The sequence below is a fragment of the Silene latifolia genome, chromosome Y, assembly GCF_048544455.1.
Source record: "Silene latifolia isolate original U9 population chromosome Y, ASM4854445v1, whole genome shotgun sequence".
NCBI lineage: Eukaryota > Viridiplantae > Streptophyta > Magnoliopsida > Caryophyllales > Caryophyllaceae > Silene > Silene latifolia.
Window position 1 is genome coordinate 410,203,419 of NC_133538.1, and position 27,416 is coordinate 410,230,834.

General features: G+C 36.4%; 2 protein-coding genes across 4 annotated transcripts; one reads left to right on the forward strand and one right to left on the reverse strand.

Moving 5' to 3' along the window:
* Positions 1-11,129: 11,129 nt before the first annotated feature.
* Positions 11,130-11,648, forward strand: LOC141632314 (secreted RxLR effector protein 161-like). The gene has a single exon (XM_074444872.1). The coding sequence runs from the start codon at positions 11,130-11,132 to the stop codon at positions 11,646-11,648; it is 519 nt and encodes a 172-aa protein (XP_074300973.1).
* A 2,545-nt stretch (positions 11,649-14,193) lies between these two features.
* Positions 14,194-18,180, reverse strand: LOC141633084 (uncharacterized). Of its 3 annotated transcripts, none has more exons than XM_074445572.1 (3): positions 17,999-18,180; positions 15,659-16,534; positions 14,194-14,634 (listed from the first exon to the last, which is right to left on the reverse strand). In XM_074445572.1, exons 2-3 carry the CDS (start codon positions 16,498-16,500, stop codon positions 14,460-14,462), a joined length of 1,017 nt encoding a protein of 338 aa, XP_074301673.1. In that variant the 5' UTR covers positions 16,501-16,534; positions 17,999-18,180; the 3' UTR covers positions 14,194-14,459. The 3 variants fall into 3 exon arrangements, with proteins under 3 accessions (XP_074301673.1, XP_074301674.1, XP_074301675.1); XM_074445573.1 differs by having other exon boundaries at positions 17,943-18,005; XM_074445574.1 differs by having other exon boundaries at positions 17,931-18,000.
* Between the last annotated feature and the right edge of the window lie 9,236 nt (positions 18,181-27,416).

Genomic DNA, 27,416 nt, shown 5'->3' on the forward strand with positions numbered 1-27,416 from the left:
CAATAATCAATAAATATCTCCATATGCTTGGCTGCATCTTCATTTGCAGCTCCCCCGAATTGGTTTCTCTCAACCAAGTTGATATAAGAAGGCTTCGGTTCGAATTTCCTATCAGCTCCCGGTAATTCAAACCCCTTGTATAGATTTGCAGCTGTCGGCTCAGAGTGACTTGCTATAATCGCTTCTTCAGCCATCTTTAGAAAATATGGAGAAGTGACGGTCTCAGCTGATGAAGTAGAAATAGGAGATGAAGGTGGATCCTCCTCGAACAACTCGTTCTCGTAGTAACTAGACAGAGTACTCAGCTCTTCCTCTTTCGGCAATATCCTATATGATCGTCTCAACTCGCGCAAAGTCTTCTCAATCTCAGGATTGAACGGTACTAATTCACCACCCTGTGACCTACGCATAAGAGGAAACTACAAAAAGAATATGAGAATAGTTTAAGGAACGAATGTCCCTTAAACTAAGAAACAAACTAAAATAAAACAAATAAAAATTAGAACAATTGCCTCCCCGGCAACGGCGCCAAAATTTGATACCCGTCGTTATGAGTAACAAAAATAATATTTATAATACCTATTAAAACTAAACGAAGCTAGTGGTAACAGGGTCGAACCACAGGGAGGCGAATGTAATTAATAATTGTCTATTTCTAGTCTTAAGGTAACAGTATGTGGGGGTTGATTGATTTGAGTGATCTATAGCTAAGGCAAAAAAAGTAAAATAAACTAAACAGTAGATGAAATCATGGATTAAAAGGGTGCTAAGATGTTCGGTTCACTATAGTTTTGGCGGCAGCATACTAGGTAGGTTTAAATCAAACGCGTGAGACGGGAAAATAAGAGGTCCTCTCGGTCCACTCTCACAAGTAACATCTTTCGATCTCGCTACAGGTCCCTAATATCACTAATACTAACTTTCGTCCTGAAAAGTGACTAAAAGGCTAAACTAACTTATCTTTCGATCTCGTTAATCTAGTCATCTTAATTAGGTAGGCTATCTCCCTTCCCTATCTTTCGATCTTTATTGGGTCGGTCAAATCCTAAACATTCAACTAGTCGCGTGCACTCGATTCGTCAAACAAAGCAATTAAATTAATTAAAACGAAGCATATCTCACGAGGCCAATCGATCGACCAGGGTACCCAGTCGATTGACCATGGCGCGATTCAGGGTCCCCTATTCTAATGCCGCCTAATCTACAATTCCCCTACATCCTAGCACAAGCTATTTAGCTACTCATGGTATTGATAAAAACAACAACAATATTAATGAATAAAACTACTGGATTCATGCTTGAAATAGTTAAATAACAAATAACAATGGGAAACTAACTAGCAATTCTATAATATTAACGAAATATAAGCAATGAAACTGAATAAGAGCAGGAGAATACCGAACAGAATTTGCAAGGAATAAAGATCCAAGAACCCGAATGCCAAAGTAACTTTTATTGAATGGAAAAGATTTTAAACTAAAGAACCCTAAAGAATTTCTGATAATAAAACTAGATTAAAGCTTGATAAAAACTGAATAATCGTTCTCAAAACCTAGCATAGGTTATATAGAATACAACGTAGTTCTTATTGCCAAAACCTAACTACTATGGGCTTGCTATTCCTCGATCTTTTAATTCACGTCAAAGTAGCGGTGTGGTCGATCGACCACTGAGGCCGGTCGATCGACTGGTAAGCTCTGAACAGTGGCTTCTGGAAGTCGAGGTATGATCGATCGACCATAGGTAGCGGTCGATCAACTGCTTTAGCTGATACTTGACTTCTAAATCCTCGTGGATTTGTCCATCGGGCCTCGAAATGCGCACCAAGCTCATTCCTTGAGCAAATACTTCACGTCAAATGCAATGCAAGATACTCGGGAACGGATTTGATTCAATATCTACTCATTTGCGCATAAATCTCCAATATTACATAAAAATACGAAAGTAGACGAAATGGGGCAAATAGTAGCCTTAAACCACATAAATGAGCTCTGAAATGCGTGTAAAATAGGGTGTAAAACATCATATAATTGACACGCATCAAACTTCCCCAAACCAAACCCTTGCTTGTCCCCAAGCAAGAACTAGACTCGATCCTAAAACCTAATGGAACGAGTTCAATCTCAGAGCGAAATGCACATGTAAAGCCTAAATCGATTTAATGCAACAACCAACAATCAACTATAAATGTGAATCATGCAAACGAGTTATGTAGTCGTCAAAAACTGCTGAACCGTCAACTATAGAGACTTATCAATATGGACTCTCACGGGTCGCTCAAATCACTCAATAAATACAGGTGAATATATGTGAAAGATAGAAAGAATTCATTTTGTTAGTGACACTCACCTAACTACGACCTATAAGAACATGCCTGCAATATAATATGAAAGTAATCTCTACAACCGTACATATGCATTCCAACCGAATAAATGACCATGACACATGCCGAGGTAAATAAGGGATATGTGAGGTAATGGGCAGGAATGGCAAAACATTTATGGGAATGTGGGGGTACAGGTGATCAAGCTAGTACCGTAACAAAACTATATGACAATATCCACTTTTTGCTCAAACTTCAATCCACACAGTGCTATAGTAGGCACAAAACTCACAATCTCCGAAAGAATCAACTACCCATAAGATACAAATGAAACATGGGAGCAAAAATCGACATTTGAATAAAGACTTGAATCATGCGAATTGATTTCTTTTCTTCTCGGGCATCGGTCGATCGACCAAGTAGAGCAGTCAATAGACTGCATTAAACAGTACAACACTCTCTTTTTCTTTTTCGAACAACACTCTTTTTTTTCTTTGTTCCTTTCTTTCTTTCCTTTTTCCAACTTCCCAACTTTATCTCAAAATGAGCATATGCCACCAAAAACGTAGTAACAATCCCAAAAACTAAACTACTAGCTTGACCAGGGCAGGCTAAATGTAGGATGTAGCAATAGGACAAAAAGGCTGTTTTTGGCAGTGTGAAGCTTATGGGCAAAATGAGAAAAAGGGGACCTCTACCACATGTGTCAACAAACCACAAACCGAATGCACACAGGTATTAAGCAGATTAAGTTCATATTTATGCAAATTAATGAAACATGGCTCATAAGGAGTAACTACTCACATCCTAGATAAACTGGTCATTGATGACACCAGTTATAAGCTCTAACAACTCAGAAAATGATGTAGTTTGCCAAAAATCAAAGTCAAGTTTCAAGTCCAGCAAATAAATTAACGAGAACACGTAGACTATGCAATTGATTCTACTAATAACATGTCAATTAGCATGGCTTAGGCGATAAAACAGATGCAAATGCAATGTGATCTTTGAAATACTACCGTTCCGAATCAACCTATATGCTAAAATAAACGTGCAATGAGCTTTGAAATTTTTGAAATTTTTAATTTTTTTTGAATTTTCTGTAAATATGGAGAAATTAAACAACAATGCAAGACAAAATGTAAACGTGAATGCAAAAACATATGAAATGCAACGCAAAACCCTTCCCCAAACCAAATCGCACAATGTCCCCATTGTGCAAAATCATGTAATGAAGAAAAAGAAAACGGGAATTTGCGAAAAAATTAAGTAAACAAGACATGAAGTGAAGACATGGAAACTCACAAGACTTTAAGCGCGGCAAAAAAGAAACCTCCCCAAACCAAATGAGCTAGGAGGTTTCGATGCAGCAAGACAGATGCTACTAATAGGTACCTGAAAAGACAACAATACCACGCATAAAACCGAGAAAGTAAAATTGGGACGGTAAAATTATGTGCGGAAATGATAAAACAGAAGAAAACAGAAATTAAGTGGAGGATAAAGTGGAGAAAAGACTCCCTGAACTCCGCAAATCGATCAAACACTGCAGGGGAATGATCGAAAACAGGTACAGCAGCTCTGGGTGGTCGATCGACCACATCACCCAGTTGATCGACCAAGGTGATCAGCAACAGGAGCTTCTGAAGTTCGCAGCCCAGTCGATCGACCCTAGAGGTCAGTCGATCGACTGGATAACCTGCTGTAACTTTATGATTTCTTCAATTAGCTCGAGAACTTGAGCTAATATGGTCTATAAACCTACAAACGCACATAATACCGCGCCAAAAATTGCGCAAAACCCAAGGCAATAATCTAAAGTATATAAAATCCTAAGCAAACTTAAAATGCGAAGTCTCACGCACACAAAACAATAAAAAGTTCAACGAAAGCAATAAAGTGTATAGTTTTTGAAAAAATCGTAATCAACTAATAGTTGATCAAGAATGGCCACGGAATGGCCCACTTGGTCGGCTTCTAACTACAAGAGGTAGCCTCAATAGTGCTCATCTTCTCAGCTGCACTCTTCTCAGCTCCAGCATCCGCAGAACTCAACGGATCAACATGTCGGACATCTTCCCATTCAATGGCCTCTTCGGACTCGTCGGAATCCAGATCAGACTCCGTTGCTTTGACTGGCTCATCTTCGGGCTCCTCATCAGTGCCATAGCTAAGGCATCCTAGACCGCCTCTTTGAACTATTGACTCCTTCACAGCTGGAGCGACATGCGGCTCTTCCTTCCCCAAACCAGCTCCTACGATGTCTAAAACAGAAGAATCTTCCTTCACTTTGCTCCCAGTTTGGGGCGGAGGTGTCACAACAGGAGTAGAGGTAGAGATAGGCATATCAGGAAGTATAAAATAAGATTTCTTTTCAGAAACCGTATTGCAAGTGACGGGCCACATGGGGTCTTTCTTCCTAGCTGTCTGGGCAAAGACAATGGAGTGCTTCCCTACCTTAAAGGTCAAAGTACCCGAACCAACATCAATAACTGCACCAGCAGTGTGCAGAAATGGTCTACCTAGAATAATAGAAATGTGGGCATCTTCGGGCATATCTAGTACCACGAAGTCAACAGGGAAGAAGAACTTCCCTATTTGCACGGGAATGTCCTCTAAGACTCCTATTGGCTGGACCGCAGAACGATCACCATCCATACTGTCATGTTTGTGGATCGCAAACCTATTCAACTTTAACTTCCTAGCAAGACTCAAAGGCATCACACTAATACTGGCTCCTAGGTCACATAAGGCTTTCTCAATAGGAAAGATGCCAATATTACATGGGACCGAAAAACTACCCGGTCTTCTAGCTTAAGGGGTGCGAAGATGGCTCAAATAAGAACGTGACTCCTCGAAAGAGTGCGACAAAGATGCACGCTTTCAAGTGACTTCTTTTTAGATAAGAGTTGCTTCATGAATTTCATATAAGCAGGCACTTGATTTACTAACTCAAGAAAAGGAACTTGTACATTTAAGCTATGGATAACATTTTCAAACTTATTAAATGATACCTGTTCCTTCGTCGACACTAATCTCTCCGGATAGGGGGCTAAAAGTAGCAACTTAGCCCTCTCCTCTAAATCTCTCATGCCGGCATCGGTGGACTTAGGCTGAAAATCTACCACCTTCTCCTTGTTGTAGCTTGACCCTTCTTCAGACCGTCTCAAATGTGAACCATTAATCGACAATGGGTCGTACTTTGAAACCGGAATGGACCCATCAGCATTCGGGTCTGGCCTCAATATTTTCGGGGCAGTAGTACCCCGAAACAAGTGGTCCCTCAAGTTATTAGGCATCGGAGGACGAAAAGAATCACCTTCAGCAGCTTGGTCACTCGATCGACTGACTTCTACAGGAACAGTAGCCTCTGGTTGTCGCGGACCAGTCGATCGACTGGGTATATCAGTCGATCGACTGACATACCTGCTGATCGTCTTTTTCTTGTTTTTGTTCGTCACAGCCTTCCCCTTGCTTGGTTCCGCCTCATCCTTTTCAGTGACGTCCTCAACCATAATGGGCCCATCAAGGGTAGACCCACTCCTCAAGGTAATTGCATTTAAAGTCTCCTTTTGATCAGTTTGAGTCGGTAAATGTCTCGGAGCTCGAGTTGTATTCTTGCTAGCCAATTGGGGAATTTGGCTCTCCAACATCTTCATCACGGCCTCTCTAGCTTGGGATTCTTTCAACAACAAATTCTTCAACTCGGCAAACTCGAAATTTTCGGATTTCTGTTGCTGCTGAGGGATATATGGAGGCTTTTGGAACTGTTGTTTCTTATGAGGGGGCACATAATTCTGCTGCTGCTGCTGTGGAGGTTGAGTCGGATTTAAGACATTTTGGCTGCTCCACCTCAGATTCGGATGGACATTCGGCTCATAGTAAGTGTTTGTCTGCCTATAATGTTGAAAGGCGGACAGACTCAAAGGGATTAGGACGGTTATCCGAAACATGTCCCTCAGCTCTACATCTTGTGCAGACGAAAGGACCGTCTGAAACAGCATTCACATGGTAGATCTCTCCTTTTGAAGCTCCTCCCAACTCGTACTTATCAAATCTCGCCGTGAGAGCCTCTAATGCAGCTACAGAAGGAGATTCAGCAGTTCTCCTTTAATTTCCCCTACAATTTCCATACTCAGCTTTATGGGTGGCCAAGTCATCAATGATTTTCCACCCCTTAGTCTCTCCCATATTCTCCTGGAATCTGCCACTAGCTGCCGCATCCAGGATAGCTCTCTGATCGTCATATAGCCCATTGTAGAACTGATTGCATAAGCTCTATTCCTCAAACCCATGATGCGGAATGGTTCGCACCAGCTTCTTGAAACGGACCCATGCCTCATGAAAGTTCTCATCCGGACCCTGTTTAAAGCTCGTGATCTGAGCTCTAATAGTATTTGTCTTCGAGGCAGAGAAATATTTCTTGTAGAATGCCAAGGCCAAAGAATTCCAGTCGGTGATCCCATTAGCAGCTCGATCCAGGTCTCTATACCACTCCCTTGCAGCATCGCGGAGTGAGAATATAAACATTGTCTCCTTCACCTGGTCCTGGGTCACACCGGTCGGCGGGGGTATAGAGCAGCAATAATCAATAAATATCTCCATATGCTTGGCTGCATCTTCATTTGCAGCTCCCCCGAATTGGTTTCTCTCAACCAAGTTGATATAAGAAGGCTTCGGTTCGAATTTCCTATCGCTCCCTGGTCGAACCCCTTGTATAGATTTGCACTGTCGGCTCGAGTGACTTGCTATAGTCGCTTCTTCACCATCTTTAGAAAATGGAGAAGTGACGGTCTCGGTGATGAAGTAGAAATAGGAGATGAAGGTGGATCCTCCTCGAACAGCTCGTTCTCGTAGTAACTAGACAGAGTACTCAGCTCTTCCTCTGTCGGCAATATCCTAGATGATCGTCTCAACTCACGCAAAGTCTTCTCAATCTCAGGATTGAACGGTACTAATTCACCACCCTGTGACCTACGCATAAGAGGAAACTACAAAAAGAATATGAGAATAGTTTAAGGAACGAATGTCCCTTAAACTAAGAAACAGACTAAAATAAAACAACTAAAAATTAGAACAATTGCCTCCCCGACAACGGCGCCAAAATTTGATACCCGTCGTTGTGAGTACCAAAAATAATATTTATAATACCTATTAAAACTAACAGAAAGTAGTGGTAACAGGGTCGAACCACAGGAAGGCGAATGTAATTAATAATTGTCTATTTCTAGTCTTAAGGTAACAGTATGTGGGGGTTGATTGATTTGAGTGATCTATAGCTAAGGCAATAAAAGTAAAATAAACTAAACAGTAGATGAAATCAAGGATTAAAAGGGTGCTAAGATGGTCGGTTCACTATAGTTTCGGCAAAGATACTAGGTAGGTCTAAATCAAACGCGTGAGAAGGGAAAATAAGAGGTCCTCTCGGTCCACTCTCACAAGTAGCATCTTTCGATCTCGCTACAGGTCCCTAATATCACTAATACTAACTTTCGTCCTGAAAAGTGACTAAAAGGCTAAATTAACTTATCTTTCGATCTCGTTAATCTAGTCATCTTAATTAGGTAAGCTATCTCCCTTCCCTATCTTTCGATATTTATTGGGTCAGTCAAATCCTAAACATTCAACTAGTCACGTGCACTCGATTCGTCAAACAAAGCAATTAAATTAATTAAAACGAAGCATATCTCACGAGGCCAGTCGATCGACCAGGGTACCCAGTCGATCGACCATGGCGCGATTCAGGGTCCCCTATTCTAATGCCGCCTAATCTACAGTTCCCCTACATCCTAGCACAAGCTATTTAGCTACTCATGGTATTGATAAAAACAACAACAATATTAATGAATAAAACTACTGGATTCATGCTTGAAATAGTTAATAACAAATAACAATAAACGATAATCGGCTTCGGGAAACTAACTAGCAACTCTATACTATTAACGAAATATATGCAATGAAACTGAATAAGAGAAGAAGAATACCGAACGGAATTTGCAGAGAATAAAGATCCAAGAACCCGAATGCCAAAGTAACTTTTATTGAATGGAAAAGATTATAAACTAAAGAACCCTAAATAATTTATGATAATAAAACTAGATTAAAGCTTGATAAAAACTGAATAATCGTTCTCAAAACCTAGCATACGTTATATAGAATACAACGTAGTTCTTATTGCCAAAACCTAACTACTATGGGCTTGCTATTCCTCGATCTTTTAATTCACGTCAAAGTAGCGGTGTGGTCGATCGACCACTGAGGCCGGTCGATCGACTGGTAAGCTCTGAACAGTGGCTCTTGGAAGTCGAGGTATGGTCGATCGACCATAGGTAGCGGTTGATCGACTGCTTTAGCTGATACTTGACTTCTAAATCCTCGTGGATTTGTCCTTCGGGCCTCGAAATGCGCACCAAGCTCGTTCGTTGAGCAAATACTTCACGTCAAATGCAATGCAAGATACTCGGGGACGGATTTGGTTCAATATCTACTCATTTCCGCATAAATCTGCAATATTACATAAAAATACAAAAGTAGACGAAATGGGGCAAATAGTAGCCTTAAACCACATAAATGAGCTCTGAAATGCGTGTAAAATAGGGTGTAAAACATCATATAATTGACACGCATCAATGGTATTTTGTCTGATAATTTATATCGTCTTTATTTACAAAATTATACCACTCAAAACACTATGCATGTTAATACTGGTTTAAAAAGATGTATTATGAATGAGGAGTCCTCTATGTTATGGCATCGGAGATTGGGACACATCTCCATTGAAAGGGTTAAGAGATTGGTAAAGGAAGGGGTACTTGGTACTTTAGACTTTACCGATTTTGATACTTGTGTTAGTTGAATTAAGGGAAAGCAAACTAACAAATCTATGAAAGGTGCTAAGAGGAGTTCTGACCTATTAGAGATCATACAAATGGACATTTGTTGTCCGGACATGAACGCTAATGATCCGAAATACTTTATTACCTTTATTGATGATTATTCACGATATATGTACATCTACTTACTTCGTTTCAAAGACGAAGCTTTTGACGCCTTTAAATTGTGTAAGGCTGAAGTAGAGAAACAATGTGGTAAGCACATTAAAATTGTGAGATCAGATAGAGGTGGTGAGTACTATGGTAGATATACTGAGGATGGACAAGCACCTTGTCCTTTTGCTAAATTCCTTCAAGAGCATGGGATTGTTGCCCAATACACTATGCCCGGTTCTCCGGATCAGAATGGTGTAGCAGAACGAAGAAATCGGACATTAATTGAAATGGTGCATAGTATGAGAAGTAATATTAAACTTCCTTCATTTTTGTGGGTTGATGGACTAAAGACGGCTGCGTATATATTAAATCGGGTTCCTTCCAAGGCCGTCTCAAAGACACCTTTTGAGTTATTCAAAGGTTGGAAACCGAGTTTGCAACATATACGCGTTTGGGGATGTCCGTCTGAGGTGAGAATTTACAATCCACAAGAAAAGAAAGTAGACCTAAGGACTATTAGTGGGCATTTCATTGGATATGTCGAAAAATCCAAAGGATATAGGTTCTATTGTCCGTCTCATAGTACCAGGATTGTGGAATCTAGAAATGCGAAATTTCTAGAGAATGACTTAATCAGTGGGAGTACTATAGAAGTTGAACCTGAAAAGGATCAACATGAAGCTTCACTCTCTGTTTTAAGTGACAGGTTGGTTATTGTTCATGGTCCTGAAGTTCGACCGCAGGTTCAACAACCAAATACAGAAATTCCACAAAATGTCGATCAAAATAGGGTGGATCATAATGAGGAAGAAGTTCACCGTGAGGTTGAACAAATTCCATTAAGAAGATCTATTCGAGAAAGGAGATCGGCTATTCCTGACGACTATGAAGTATATCTACAAGAATCGGATTGCAATGTTGGAGCTGATAATGATCCTATGTCATTTTCACAAGCCATAAGTTCTACAGATTTAAACTTATGGATGGATGCTATGAAAGACGAGATGAACTCTGTGGCGTCTAATCGAGTTTGGGATCTCGTCGAGTTGCCTGATAGTGTAAAAATCATCGGATGTAAGTGGGTCTATAAGACTAAAAGAGATTCACTTGGCAACATCGAGAGACATAAAGCAAGACTCGTTGCTAAAGGGCTCACTCACAGGGAAGGAATCGACTACACAGAGACATTCTCTCCTGTATCAAAGAAAGATTCTCTTCGAGTGGTCATGGCATTAGTAGCTCATTTTGACTTCGAGCTACATCAGATAGATGTGAAAACGGCATTTCTCAATGGCAATTTAGAGGAAGAGGTTTACATGAAACAACCTGAAGGATTCTCCTCTAAAGATGGTGAGCATTTGGTTTGTAAGCTAAATAAATCCATATACGGTTTGAAACAAACCTCCCGTCAATGGTATAAGAAGTTCCATGAAGTTATTTCTTCATTCGGTTTTGAAGAAAATATCATGGACCAATGCATATACCTTAAGGTCAGTGGGAGTAAGATTTGTTTCCTTGTGTTATACGTGGATGACATTTTGCTAGCAACCAACGATAAGGAGTTGCTATATGAAGTGAAACAATTTCTTTCAAATAACTTTGATATGAAAGATATGGGCGAGGCATCTTATGTCATTGGCATTAAGATCCATAGAGATAGATCCCGAGGCATTTTAGACTTGTCTCAGGAGGCCTATATCAACAAAGTGCTTGAAAGGTTTAGAATGAAAGATTGTTCACCAAGTGTAGTACCTATTGTGAAAGGTGACCGATTCAGTTTAGACCAGTGTCCCGGGAATGATTTATAAAGGGAACAAATGAAAAATGTTCCATATGCTTCAGCTGTTGGTAGCATTATATATGCTCAAGTCTGTACCAGACCTGACATTGCATATGCTGTTGGAGTATTAGGCAGATATCAGAGTAAATCAGGCTCTAATCACTGGAAGGCTGCAAAGAAAGTGTTGAGGTACGTTCATGGTACCAAAGATTACATGCTTATGTATAGACGGACTGATAGACTTGAAGTGGTGGGGTACTCCGATTCACACTTTGCTGGCTGCATTGATTCACGAAAATCAACATCAGGATATGTGTTTATGCTAGTTGACGGAGCTGTATCCTGGAGGAGTACTAAGCAGACTTTGACAGCCACTTCTACTATGGAGGCCGAGTTCGTTTCTTGTTTTGAGGCTACCTCACATGGTGTATGGCTGAAAGGTTTCATATCTGGGCTAAGAGTCGTTGAGTCTATTAGTCGGCCAATTCGAATGTATTGTGATAATTCAGCTGCGGTATTTATGGCTAAGAATAATAGAAGTGGAAGTCGAAGTTAACACATCGGCATTAAGTATTTGGCCAAAAAAGAGCGTGTTCAGGAAAAGAAAGTGATCATAGAACACATAGCACCGAATTAGTGATTGTTGATCCCTTGACTAAAGGCATGCCACCTAAAGGTTTCAAGGGTCATGTAGTGAATATGGGACTTGGTTCCACAATGTGATACATTTATTTATTGTATTGAAAATTTTCATTTAGTTGGATATTTTCTCATTTTGGATTATGTACGTACATTCTTTTGTTATTTATTTTATTGAGAATATCATTATGTTTTGACCTAGAGTAAACATATGGTTTATTCATTAAGTTAAGTGTGAGTGGTGAGAGACTAAGTGTATCGTAATACATGGAAGATTAATTCTCGCTCTAGAGAATTCGTCGCTATGATTCGTACATGAAGTTTCTCTTGCTTAAATGGGCCAAGTGGGAGAATGTTAGATTTTCATAATTAATTCAGTAAATATTATTAACCATAATATTAATTTCAGTTTTATGAAAATCCTATTTTATGGCCCATTTAATTTGGCAGTCAAAACCATGAACAAAACTGCCCTATTTTGTCTCCCCACTTCCACAGTTGACCACCCACCACTCACTCCTCCATGTTTGCAACTGGTTTTTGATGGCAAAATCAGTATAAATACAACACATTATCTGATTAATAAGGGCACCAAACTTACTCTCTCTTAAGTACAATACACCATCTAAATCAGTGAGAATGAGGGTTTGGAACCGAAATCAGAGTAAAAACAAGAGTCAGACGTGCATACACAGACGAGTTATCGGAAAGACGGAAACAAGTTTATTTCTTTATTCGGGATTTAAAAGCTGTTCAGGAATTCCGAAAAGCAATGGCTGGAGGTTTAATTCTCGATCTTTATTTATCGCTTCCGCTATTTAGTTTATTGTATGTTTATTTCAGTAATTAAACATGCATATAGAAGATTAAATATCTTACATATCATTTTCAACAGGCATATCATAACTAGTGGCCTTGACAATATCAACCAAGGACACAGATCTTACATCACTTTTGGTATCGTCTGCCGGGATATCAGCCCGCGAACATTTTTTCCTACTTCTTCTCCTTTTTCTTTTTTTCTTATAGGGAGTGCCAAAGTCTATCTCAGGCTCAATGATATTTCGCTGAAGGATTCACATTCTCATATGAGTGACAATATCAACCGAAGTTTTTATTTTTTATTTTTATGATTTTTGTAATACAAAATCTAATTTAGTTTAAGTTTGAGTTCGTAAAATCACTAGGTAGACCGGCAAAATTGGTCAGACTCGAATGACCCGACTCGAAAAGACTGGTCCGAGACCCGAAAATGATCCGAACTTGCTTGACCCGAATACGACCCGAAACCCGAATCGACCCGACCCGACCCAGACCCGACCCGAACATTGTCCGACCCAATGTTGACCCGACCCGAGATGACCCAACTCGAAAAGACCCGACTCATAATTGACCTGATCTCAAATGACTTGAAGTGACCCAAATTGACCCGAAACGACTAGTACTAAGTCATATTAATATTATATATACCAAAATAAAGTTTCATTGGTTACAACAGTCCCTAATAAATAGTTAAATTTTCAAAATAGTGTTTCTTAATCAAAATAATACTAACTCAAAAGCAACCCGACCCAAAAATGACCCGACAACAGGTCACCCGAAATTGACCCGAAACCCGAAAGTAACCCGACCCGACCCAACTCAACTCGAAATGTTTGACAGACCCGACCCAAACTGACCCGACCCGTACCCAACCCGGGTGACCCGTTTTGCCAGGTCTAGTCTAGTACGTATATCGGTAAATATTACGGGTATTTGACATATGAAAAACCATATTTATAGCGTAGTGAATATATTTTGAAAATGTTCATACAAAATAAACGTTTTAAAACGTGCACATTTTATACGAGAATTACTTGACATCAAATGAATCGATAAAAACCATAAAAGAATCAAATAGACATGGATAGATGAGGTGTCGAAAATATAAAGAGGTTGAAGAATTAAAAGGGAAACGTAAACTTATACGTAGTTGGTTGTTCATGGAGATCGACCTTGCTTATGCCATTCAGACCAAGCTCTGCCTCGTGTGCTAGCTCTGGGCTTGGCCAATAATTTGTATTTTTGTTTGGGCCTCCTAAAAGTCGACCATGGGCATTGACGGAACAATGCTCCATCAATTAGGAGTACATGGACGATACTAATTGAGCTTTATAAGTGATAACTGAATCACTGAAGCTAACAAAGTAAAATCCTTGCTCTTTTTCTGCTAACATTGGCGTTGATCTCAAGTAGTTTCAGTGTGAAGGAGACGCGTGACTGGTTCAATATCGGCAGATTTTGAGCTCAATCGCAAATGTCATCATCACTCAATACTTACAGTCTGTGCCTGCTAAGCTAAGTGACATGTACATCAAAACAAAGATCGTAACATGACGAAAAATGAACCAGACGGAGCAATCAAAATTCAAAACTAAACATAGAATTCAAAGTTCTGACACAAAACGATGAGCGAAATATGATTTGAAGAAAGACAATACTTTTGCATTGATTGGACAATAGTCACCCCTTTCGACGTTTCATTTGTTACAACGGGTGTGACGCTAAGTACTGTTTTGCAGCTACTTCAAAACGTTACAAGATCAAACCAGATAATCAAACTGAAGGGCGTCCGGCTCCATGTCCAGCTCATCTTAAGCCCAACAATCGGGAGCCCAGCAGCAGTACAATGGTGTAGAGTACAAAGTACAAATGAGAAAAACGGGTTGAATGAGGGCCCCACTGAAGTCTAGATATTAGAGGAACTTAGAGCCATAACCTTACATTGTTCATTCATCGCCAATAGTTGCGCTTCTTTCTTGTCTAGTAAAGCATGTAACCTCACATTTTCTTCCATCAGCTTCTGCACTTCTGTCTCTTTCTGCATCTTCTCCCCCTCCAATTGAGTTGTTTTAGCGACTAGCCTGTTTTTTTTTGTAAATCAAAAAACAAACAGGCAAGCCATGTCCAAGAGGAATAATGTAAATAAGATGCAATATATTTGAATTGACATTCTGGCATAGCATGCAATTGTCAATGCATTTACAACAAAAGATCGACAGGCAAACAGGTCATGAGTGTAAATTAATGCTCCCAGTTTATTTTGCACAAATATAAAGAAAAATGCGGAATACTCCGAAGTAAAATGAGAATAGAAATGCAAGTTGATGAAATAAGTGAGGTCACAAACTATAATAACCACAAATAACATACAAAAACGGAATGATTTCACGAGGAAAGTTTAAACATAGACAACTAAGAATGAAAACCCAAAAATTTACTCATGGACAGAGGGATTGTACAGCAGCATGAAAACCAATGTCTTCAACTCTCCAAGAGTCAAAGGTGGTTCCTTTCCTATGGTGACTTGGCAAGACAAGAGTGTCGGTCTATTTGTATCAAGGTGGTTTTCGAATGGCTAAATGAAATACAATGTTGAGAACGGCATAAGTAGGCTGTTCGCAAAAGGGCATATAATTGAGTTGGAAAAAAAAAAAAAAAAAGAAGGCTTGTATAAACAAATCCAAGTTAAACACGGAAACGCAAAACAGCAACCATTATCAACCCAGCTTCTCAAGTAAAAAAGACACCTCACACCCAGGAGAAGTTACTGAAAGATGATATGAGCAAGATAAATACTCGTAGATGCCAACACATTTTATTTTTCCGTCTGAAATTTGCTTCATCAAGAAGGCAATTATGTTCGTATAAGACAAACGGTTCCCACAACTTACATAAATTCTACAAATAGCTCTGCAGAAAAACTTGTAGCATTATATGTATCTAACTCTACCAAATGAGCCAACATCTTATCAATCAAAGTGAGACAACATAGAAGTCAAGAAAAAGTCTTGGATATTAGTGACAAAATAGAAGCAAAGTTTATAGTTAACTTGGTCAAGAGAGAGCATGCACATCATATTTAAAAGATACAAGCTTTGAACTGACCTTTCAAACAGCTTCTCAATAGTCTGGAATTGCTTCTCGGAAGATATAAGTGTTTCTCTGACACTTATAAGGCTACTCACATACGACTTCAAAGACTCAAAATCACGCTTCACCCGAGTTAGTTCCTGCTCATTCTCCGCAGCTCGTTGCCTTTGCCTGGATGTCTCCTCAACTAAGTCTTCAACTCGCTGTCGCATCTCATTTAAAATACAGTTCGTTTCGAAAGCAAACCTTTCCATTTCCTCCAGCTTCAAAGACACACTATCAAGCTGATTTTCTTTTCTCTTTATTTCTTCTTGACTAAGACTCACTTTCTCCTTCTCAATAGCTGTTTCAGACTCGGCAATGATCACCCTTTTAACTAGGGCTTCCATCACATTTGTGACCATGTAAACCGAGTTGAGTAAATTTCCTACGAACGCTCTTCCTTTGTCATCATCAAGGGCATTTTGGTCAATTGATCCACTATTTATTTCATCTACAGAAGAAAGATCAATACTTTTGGACCAACTAGACAATGGAATTCCTTTCTTGTCAACTAGCCCTATCCCTTCCAATTGTTTTATCCCACATGATGCTTGCGCTAAGTGTGGGACCGCCATTGTTCTTGCTCTAGCTTTTAAGTAAGTCATTAGTGTAGATGCAGTTTTCACTCTTGTCCATAACATATCTAACTCCTCCGATTCCTCCGACCCCTCAATGGAGGCTTTAATCTCGAGATATCTCTCATGCAATGCCTCTACTTGGGATGTACATCGATCCATCTGAGTCTTCCACAGTGCATCTCTTTCACTTAGCCGAGACCTCAATTCTGCTAGGTCATTGTGTCCCTCTGCTGCCATGTCCTTACTAGTTCACAGAATTTCCTCCAGACTCCTAAATGAAAGGAACAGATCGTCAGTACTAAAACAGGAACGACTGGAGGGAAAAAATTAGCTGGTTATAATATTCGTAGAAAAAATTTAGAAGTTTAGCAAGAAGTGATAGCTAGTTAGCATGTAGCAGCCAAAAGAAACAGGTAAGAAAAATGCAGACTAAACACATACTTTCAATCAGATTTTTTAATGCCAAGGAAGAGGCAAGGGAAGTTTTGATGTTAGGCTTCGAAGCAAGGTTCTAAATACATCGACTCTACCAGCTAGCTAAATCAACATATAATTTAACAGTTTTATGGTAATTAAGGTCTTAAGGCATACATGCCATTCCAGACATGACAACATTAACCTACAGAAATATTTACATACAAAAGAACTTGACAGAAGACCATCTATACAATCACAACTCGAGAACTGAAAGCTCATTGAGTCCCTTCAAATACAAATACATAAATCTCCAAACAAGCTGGTAAATCAGTGGATTGCACCATTGATTATAAAAACTATAAAGCAATAACTGGAGATGAGTTAGTTAATCCAACTTCACCAATGTCATCTCTTCCAACAATTTACAACGAAATGTCTAATTTTGAGATCTTACAAAGCTAGGCTAACATTCAAACGATATCTACAATAGCAAAACTTGAAAGCTATTTTGGTGTAAGAGAGCATATCCAACTAAATAAAGCACTCGAATATAGTTTTTAACTGCTCTTATTATGAGGTCTACCCAAATGTGATTGTCCCACCTTGACAAAATGAAGACGGAATTTGCTACTTTATAAACTAAGAAGTCATTTAGGATGAAACCTCCAAAATCCTTGGCTTATGAGATGGACTCTCTCTCCTCCTTACGAGTGTGGCCCAAACCCTTTCTATGGTTCAACATTAGTCGAGACGAATGATATGGTACAAGTCATGAAACCATCCATGGAGAAATGTCTCCCCCATGACAAATAACTCAACATAAATCCAATTAATAAGCACATACTCCCTCCGTTCAAGCCAACTCCATACGTTTTGATTAAAATACACCTCACGTATATTGAAGAAGCGTATGGAATTAACTTGAACGAACGGAATCATTCAAATTCTGCACATTAACCTGCCCTACTCCACATTTCTACTCTAACAAAAACCCAACTAATGACAATAAGGGATAATTAGAGTAAAACAACACAATTACATGATTAAAATATTAATCACATAACAAAAACAAACAAACCCAGATCAATCAATACCTATATACTTAAGAAAAACACAAGATTAAACCCTGGATTATGCAATTGCGAACATAAAACTCTGATTAAAAATACCCAGAAAAAGCTAATGAAAAACAGAAAGATCTAAACTTTACATCAAAATTAAGAAAATAATCAAGGATTAATAAAGGGTACCCTAAAAAATACCAATTAATTAATTTTCAGGATTGTTTGACATCTAACTAACATGAAAAAAGACGAACCTGTTGCAGAAAATGATATCAATCTCTAAAATATTTGAGATGGATAAAAAAAATAACACAAATTCTCATTATAGACGTATAGACGGAATGAAAGTGGGTAATGCACGTGGATGGGAAATGGATACCCATTTACACTATCCATTTTCATTTATGAGAGGGACACTATTCGTCTATAATGAGACAGGCCGAAAGAATCAATCATATCATATCTATTTATCTATCTATATTAATAAAGCAAGCTTTTTTCGAGCGATTATAGAGAGTCCAACCTTAACAAACTACCTAATTCTTTTATGAAAAGATTAATAATTAAACTAATAAACTATATAACATTAAGATAAAGTTTGACTATATATGTTTATCATAACGTAGTTTCTCTCGATACGTAAGTGGAAATATATTCATGTAAGATTTTGTTTGATTCGTCTTTACGAGTATATTAAAAATATCTAACTTTTATATTTTTAGCAAATACATAGCTACCGATATTTAACGCGTAAAACACGCGTTGACAAATGTGAAAAAAGAAAGTGGTGGAGTGGAGTTGAATGGAGGAAGTATTTATTAAAGGAAGAACCACAAAGCATAGGTGTCGATCTGTGGTTAAAAATTAACTATTCAAAGTGGGTCCTTTTCTTCGCTAATTTTAAGGAGCCACTTTCTTTTACGGATTTAATTACACAATTTGATTTGTTACTTGACTATATGGATTGTTCAGTCAATTAGTTATAATTATAATAAAAAATTTAGATAGCTTGAATAATCAATGCCTAGGAAGTGTCATATCACATGATTCTAGAATCAAAATTGCTATATCACGCCCCCTGTTTTACTTGTTACGCCCCCTACTTTTTCATTTATTCCTATTTTACCCTTGGACTATTTAATTAATTAAAGTAAAAAATATTTCTCGTTTTTTAGTTTATGGTTTTCGGAGACGGGTTTTACAAAATTATAATCGGAGACCTTTTTTAAATTATTGTTTTATAATTATTGGATTTTGGTAATATCTTTTACAATAACTAATAATTGTATAATAGTAAATGATTTTTGTTGAACTTTTCATTTTTGATTTAATTACCGCTTTGTCGTAACTGAGTTTGGGGCGATTTTTAAAGTAATTAATTTAATATGTTCCCGGTCTTAAAAAGACGTATTTTCCACCAACTATTGCAATTACTTTCACTAAAAAAAAAAAAAAAAAAAAAAGTAGCCTTGTCTTGTGAATTACAAGACGCGGCCATGGTGGTGTCATGTGAATTACAAGACGCGGCCATGGCCATGTCGTGTGGTTTACACGACAGAACCATGGGTGTGTCATGTGGTTTACATGACAGGTCCATGGCCATGTCTTGTAAGCCACATGACAGTGCCATGGCCGTGTCTTGTAATCCACATGACGGGTCATTGGTTGTGTCTTGTAAACTACATGACGAGGCCAATTTTCGTATTTTTTTAAATCGTGTTATGTGTGCCGCTAAATTTTATTTTATTTTTTAAATCTTGTAATCATTATTCTTGAAACGATATAATTTTTTCATTCATTCATTCATTCATTCATTCATTCAAGACGTTTTTTGTAACGATTTAATAACGTCTTGGATGAATGAGTACGATTTAATTTTATTTAATTTTGTAAAAAACCGTCTCCAAAAATCGTAAAATAAAAAACTAGAAATATTTTAGTTAACTAAATACATAGTTTAAGGGCAAAATAGGAATAAATGAAAAAATAGGGGGCGTAACAAGTAAAACAGGGGGCGTGATATAGCAAATCTCTTTTAGAATTCATGTGAATTAGAAAATGTTGTTTGGTTATATGCAGGCATTGTAATTCATGTAGGCATTCCGACTTACCTAGGGGGATCTAGGTAAGCAACTTCCTCCATTATGGAGGAATTGGGATTCATGGAAAGTTCCAATTCATGTGAATTGGGGTAACCAAACAACCTACCCATTTTGCAATTCACATGAATTAAAGTTCCTATGTAATTTAGTGGGCAACCAAACGACCCCTAATTATAATTTAGCATCATAATACAAATATAAAATAAAATTTGTTGATATTGAGATAATTTAATAATGGTATACCATAACAATATTACCACATGTATGTGACATGAAAATAAAATAAGAACACGTAATTTTTCGACTAATTAGACCGAGTAAATAAATAGAGAAAACGTAGCTATATGAAAATTATGTTTAAGTTGTGAAGAAATATGAAACAAATTGGATTTCACAAACAATGAAGAGGTAATTGCTTGCTGAGCTGACAAAAATTTAGTCGAAGGATTAGAGAAATATGAAACACATTGAATTTCACAAACAAAAAAATAAGAAATACCTTTTTCACTACCCAATATCAATCTCACAAAAATTTAATCGGAGAATTGAAGAGGTAATTGCTTGCCTAATTAATATGGAGGTGAGTTACCACATTCACATAGGGTTAAGGCCTTAAAGGTGAGGAATTTTAGTGTAGGTGTATTTATTGAGGGAAATTTTAGAATGTTTGTTATTTGAAAAATACATGGGCCATATTCTTTTCACTAATTCTCATTTGTTACAGGCTCTTTTCGTCACAAATTACGACGGACCTAAATGTGACCATTTCTATGAAAAAAATGTGATCATTATTTGATAAGTAATATTTTATAAGTGATTACTTTTATCATAATGTGGTCGCATTTACGACCGTCATAATTTGTGACCGTCATAATCAAAGTTGGCTGGTGTAAGTAACAATGGCTCTTATCTCTTAAACAAGTGGTCAGGGGGTTCAATTCCTGACTCTTGCGAATGAAAATGCCAAACTTGGGAGGGGTCAACCCATTAAATTGCCTTCAGTACCCTGAAGGAGATTGCCCCAGGTGGTGATAGGGTATACTCCTGGTCAACACCAAAAAAAAAAAAAACAATTTGTAATCGTCACAAAAGAGACCAAGTTTTTTTAGCCAGTATTGCGTGGTAAATTTTTAGTTATCCTATTTTACACATAAATTGTTTATACTCCATATTTGTATGGCTAATTAACATCTTTATAGACAAATACATTTGTGGGGAAAGCATTGGTTAAAAGTTTTTGCGATTTTAAAATTATATCACTGGTTCGTATATCAAATTTGCATCATATTTGTATAATTATATGGCAGATTTGTATATTTAACAATTTGACAAAATTGTTCTAAAATATGCACGGGTCACAATTTTCATTTTGTCTTATTTTCATTGGTTAATACTACATGATTTGTACTTGATGATAAACGGGCTAAAAGTTCTCATTTTAGTGCACCAGTTCTCCAAACATGTACGCACGAGTTTGACTAAATTAAAAACGAGTATAACAATTTGCACGGGTGACTCGTGCAATTTGACTAATTATGTGTTATTTTTTTATCTAAGTAAATTTGTTTCATACGCCGTTTTATATCATTTACGCTAATTGTAATTGAAATTTATAATCCAAATACAAAAACATAATATGACTATGCGAAACTCAACTATTACTTAGCTTTTGTAATATAAAATTGTCTAAAAAAAGGCAAAGAGCTATTATTGCTTTATTTTTAAATTTTATTTCTAAAGATAATTAAATTTAACAGAAAGATTATTAATCAATGTAAAACGCATCTTAAAAATTTACATTTTTGTATAGTAACAAATTTAAAAGAGCATACCTGTGCATTTTGCATGGGTTTAAGACTAATATAATTAATATTGCACGGGTTATACAACAATTCAGAATGCTACAACATTTACTTTTGTTATGCTTTGATATATGACTATATAAATTGTAATTTTATTATTGCCATATTTTAGATACCCTCGCTAGATACAATTTTGATAATTGCAAACGAAATTACGATACGCATTGAGAACATGGAATATGAGTTCAGTTAAAGACCAACCAATATTAACACACCTTGCTACAACATTCTTAATAACAAACCCGTGCAATTTGCACGGGTTTAAGACTAGTTTCAATCCAAAACAATAACTTGGCATGTTGCATCACTTGCATATATAAAAACCACAAATTCTTCCTTGTGACGGAGATACCCGTCGCAAGCTTGCGACGGGCCAATTACATACCATATTAATCGCGGGTTGGGAAACAAGAAAGGGACAAGGCATTGTTGCTCATTTATGGCAAGTTGTACGTATGAGAGTATTGGGCACTGTTTATTGTCAATTATTTGCAATAAGTCCATCTTGCTTTTAATGCCATATCTCTCTCATAAATGTCATATCTCTCTTGCTTGTGCTAGGCTTCTTCTTCTTCAGCTCCCTATTGTTTCATTTGTAAGAAAGCCAAAAAAAAAAAACAAATCTCATTCGTTGCTTTCTATTGTTCAAAATTATATATGCGTCTTACAATCAATTGTCAAAATTTACATTCTTAATATCTCAAAAAGCTTGCGATAAAAAAATGGCTTACGAAAATGGAGCCTTAATTGACGTTAGATGGTGGACGAAGATGATGATGATGGCATAATTCATAGAGGGTTGACGGATAATGGTAAAGGTATGTATAATTAGGATGTTTATGTTGTGTAGAACTTATAGCTTACTATCATTCCCATTATTAGGGCACAAATCCAATTACAACTTATAGCTTATAACTAGTTGAGTCATAAATAATCACAAGGTAGATTTTGCCGTATATCATATTCCAGTATGTTTACACTTTTACTACTATTGTCAACAATACATTACAACATATTCTAAAATTACAACAGAATGTTTACAATTTTTTTTTAATGTCACCATGTCAACTACATTACTTCAGTTCATATAATTGTACATGTCGTTTGTATTTTTCACAAAGGTGTTTACTTTTAGGGCAAATGTCAACTAGAGTAAGACATATAATGTAAAATGCAGTTGTTGTGTTGTATTTTATTGATGTCTATACTTTTTCTTCTAATGTGATCCTCTTAACTAGGTTATGTCAGTTCATATAAATGCACATGTTGGTGGGTTTTTCAGAAAGGTCTATACTTTTAGGACAAATGTTACCCTGTCAACTATAGTAAGGCAGATAATGGAAATTGCACTTGTTGTTTAGTATTGTATTTATGTCTATACTTTTTGGGCAAATGCATGTCACCCTGTCAACTAGATTATCTCAGTTCATATAAATGTACATGTTGTTGTATCTCTCACAAATGTCTATACTTTTAGGACAAATATCACCCTATCAACTAGAATAAGGCAGATAATGTAAAATGCACTTGTGTGTTTTGTATTTTATTAATGTCTATACTTTCTATTCTAATGTGACCCTGATTACTGCTGTATCGGAAACACTCACATGCCGTTGGTTTCAGCATCAGGAAAACAACTTCTCGCAGAGCAAACGGGCGTGGCACACCCGAAGTCGAGAGATACTTTGTATGCTCATGTGAAGGAAAACATGGGAATGGTAGTAGGCAAGCTCAGAATGGTTTACCCCATATTGTTACGAACCATTTGAGGAATGCTGCAATCACATTTGGTGTTTTGAGACACTTATTTTGGGCACAAAGTTAGGTCTATGAAAACATCCGAATATAAGTGTAATCATAATTTTTTTTTAAACATAACAATGTTATAAGAGTAGGACAATATGCCACTAATTTTAGATGATAAGCTACCACTTTGTTGCAACATTTAATGCAAACAGAAAGTTATAAAATGATCACTAAGTTAGTTACACTAATTTTTACAAGATGTTAACATTAGGTGCAATATGCTACCAATTTAAGAATTATTAAATTTTGTAAAATCATATAAACATAGAGTTGTATAATGCTAACATATTATACATTCCAACATGTGAAGTAATGATCCAACATGTTACCATTTTAGGTTTAAATATGTTAACATTTTCAGATCACTTACATTCAACTACTTATGTAAACAAACATCTGCATAATGGAAACATATTACGCATTAGAACTTGTTCACAAACTTATTCAATATGTCAACAAATGTTTACTATTTTTCAATTGTTAAACATACAATAAACTGCAAATAAAACCCAAGAAACCAACAAGGTAACCGTAACTAATTTCTCGCTTTTCCTATGTTTCATGATTTCAATATTTAATTCTACAACAACCATTTTCAACTTTTCATTCTTTATCTTCAGATTCTTCATTTTCTCTAGCAACTCGTTCTTCTTCTCCATGTCCTCACTTTCCGCCATGACATCAACTAATTGAAAAAAGCTACAACTATTGTGCTGCAAGTGTTGTACAATAAGGAAATGATTACACAAGATATAATCAAATTCAATTGCAAAAATAAATTAACAAACAAAAAATGAAGTTAAATAACATACCGGCCAAAGAGAACACCCATAAAACCTTTTTCCTATATGCTCTCAATGCTCCACTATCCTCAAGACTGCTCTCATATTGTGTTTGCATAAAATTGTTTTTTCAAGTACTCTTGAATTTCGTGAATTAGATGAAAATGCATAACTTTTTCCCATCACTGGAGAAAAATGTAACCACCCCAATTTAACATGTGACCACTTCAAAAATCATTTGAGGTACATGTTTTCCTAGATTTTATTATGTGACCGTTTGAGGAGTATAAGTTATTATTTTCAGTCAACTAATATGTGATGGGATAAATAGAGTACACCCGGTAAATATGGTCACAAACATTCAGGAAATGGAAACATATTTCAGTCTCTTACATGTTCACTTCATTGATCAATATGTTACGATCTCCCAAGGACGGCAAGATCTCTAATATTGGTAACAAACTACTTTAATATATAAACAAGTGAACTCGATTTGGTGATCTTCTGTTCTTTAGTCAAAATTTCATAACAACTAAAATGTTGGAATTTGATAAACAAAATTGACCCAAAATTTAAGAAAACACAACCATAGGAAAGAAAAATAAACTATAAATTGTAACAATCAAACTAACATTCCTAACAACCACCAACAAAAATTCAACAAAATCAATAAAAATTGACTTTAGCAAAACAAAAAATGAAAAAATTTACTAAAATGATAAAATTTATTTGAAATTCAAGCTTAAAATGGCAACGATCATGAAATTTGTTACAAAATTTGACAAAAATAAATAAATAAAACATAACACCACAACATGTAGTAACAAAGTGTCCGAGTTTATAAACATAATGAACCCTACCAAATTAAGTTGAGATATGCCCTTTGTAACATAATACAAAATCATCTTAATTTGGTAACATTTTCACAGTTTATAGGTCACATAATACACTTCACAAAACTATATCAATAAGACTAAAATGGATTGCAAACATGCAAATCGAAAATATAAACAGTCATCAAATCACAATGAAAAATAAATCTAAACAATTATCAAGACCCCAAAAATCTAAAAAAAAAACATCATACCCAAAATTTAACTCCTTTTTTTTACCCTAAATTTATAAATCCAGAAAATATTCACAAAACCCAATTTATAAACCCTAAATTTAACTCACTTTTTTGTATGCATGTGCCAAAAATGAAAAATCATTCCAAATATTCAAATAAAATGCATGTTCGAAACCCACCTTTGATCTTGATTTCCCTTATTTGCTTTTTTTTGTATTCTTTGCAATGCAAGTGATGTCTTTGTAAATTTTTTTGTCACTATTTTTTATGTTTCGTCAACTGAAGATGACTACTATGTCATGAGTTTCTCGAATGAAGAGAGAAGAAAATGAATAGAGAAGAAAATGAAAAGAGAAAATGAATTGACTGGAAGTGTAGAGTGAGGTATTGGGAACGGGGGGGTTGTAAGGGGTTTTAGTATTTCTTGACTGCACAACATTAAATGCATGTGCCAAAAAAGTCAGCCTCTCCTATTCACGCACAGTACACAATGTCGACCCACTAAGCACGAATACAACACTATCCGACCCGTTGCAAGTTTGCGACGGGTATCTCCGTCACAAGCAAGACGGACTGTATAAAAACAACTGTAAAATGCACAGTCCTGGCATATGCTTCATATTTCCTATGTCGGCTATGTGGTTCCCTACTTTGATAGGATTAACTTTTTCTTTTTGCTTATAGTAATATTTGATATACGGAAAATTCATTGTATGCATATTTACCTAATATTGAAATTCTTATGTTCTAATCGACGATTTTTTGAAGTTTTTTTAGGTGCAAAATATATAATAATATAATATTATGTAATATTACTCATAAGGTTTCATCATTCTTATTTTTCATCACGGGAAGCACAATTATGACAATCAAAAGACTTCTTACAAGGGAATAGATTAGAACAACAAAGATTAGCATTTGCATTAAGTGGTTTTAAGCCTAAGAACAATGATCATCACTAGCCTTTGACACACTGTGTAAGTGATTTAACTTTTTGCCTGATAAATTACCTTAAACGATAAATATATCATCCGAATTAGTTAAAAGTTAGCTTTGTCTTATTTAATTTTTATATTTTTTTCACTTTGAGTAATTACCTAATGAGTTTCGAATACTCCGTAGCCCGTATTTATCATATACGGAGTATATGTGTATACATTGATATACAACTATAAGCAGACTCATGGTTTGAGATTGTATTGATACTATTATAATCATGGATTTATGTTTATGGTAAGTCTCCCAGTGAAACTTTTCAACTATATTATTTTTTTCAAATGAGCACACAATGTGGAGTGATAAGAATCGAACCCCCAACTTAGAGTAAGAGAGCTCTTATCACTAATTATTTATAATTTATTCTCTCAGTTATAATCATTTGTGTACCTTTTTTTTTTTCTGAGACTTGAAAAAAATTCTTATCAGTATAGATATTGTTCCCTTATATTTGGCTACTAAGAGAACCCCCAAAATGTAGGGTCGCTTGGCATACAAAACCGGTTACAACTGCATTTCTGGGATTGAGAAACGTATCTGGCTAACGTTGAATATTAGAACTCGATCATTAGCATATATATTTGTTTTGTCACAAAATATTGTTTTTGCCGTACTTAATGGTTTACGACTTAATTGAGAGTAGAACATGCTAACTTTGGCATGCTTTCATGAGGCTTTTAAATTGTCCTTCCCAAGTGATAGATTAAGAGAGCGGATTCTGTTAATAAATAAATGTAGTCAAGAAAAGCGTGAGAACTTGGAGTGCTTGGTTACGTACTTATTTAGACAAAGTACGTCAAATACTACTCCATGCATTACTCCCTATATTTTAGTCTATATGATTAAGTACGTAATAGATAGTAAATGATTGAATTTAAACTTGGATTTAATTAAATTAGAAACTGATCTTAATTATTAAGGTAGGGTGCTAACATGACACATATACAATTTTGTTTAATTTTGTGGGAAAGGTTATTGTTGATGAATATAGTCAGTCAAACCTGTAAAAACAATTTTATATATCGAAGTTTACGCTAACACAAACTCATGTGCTT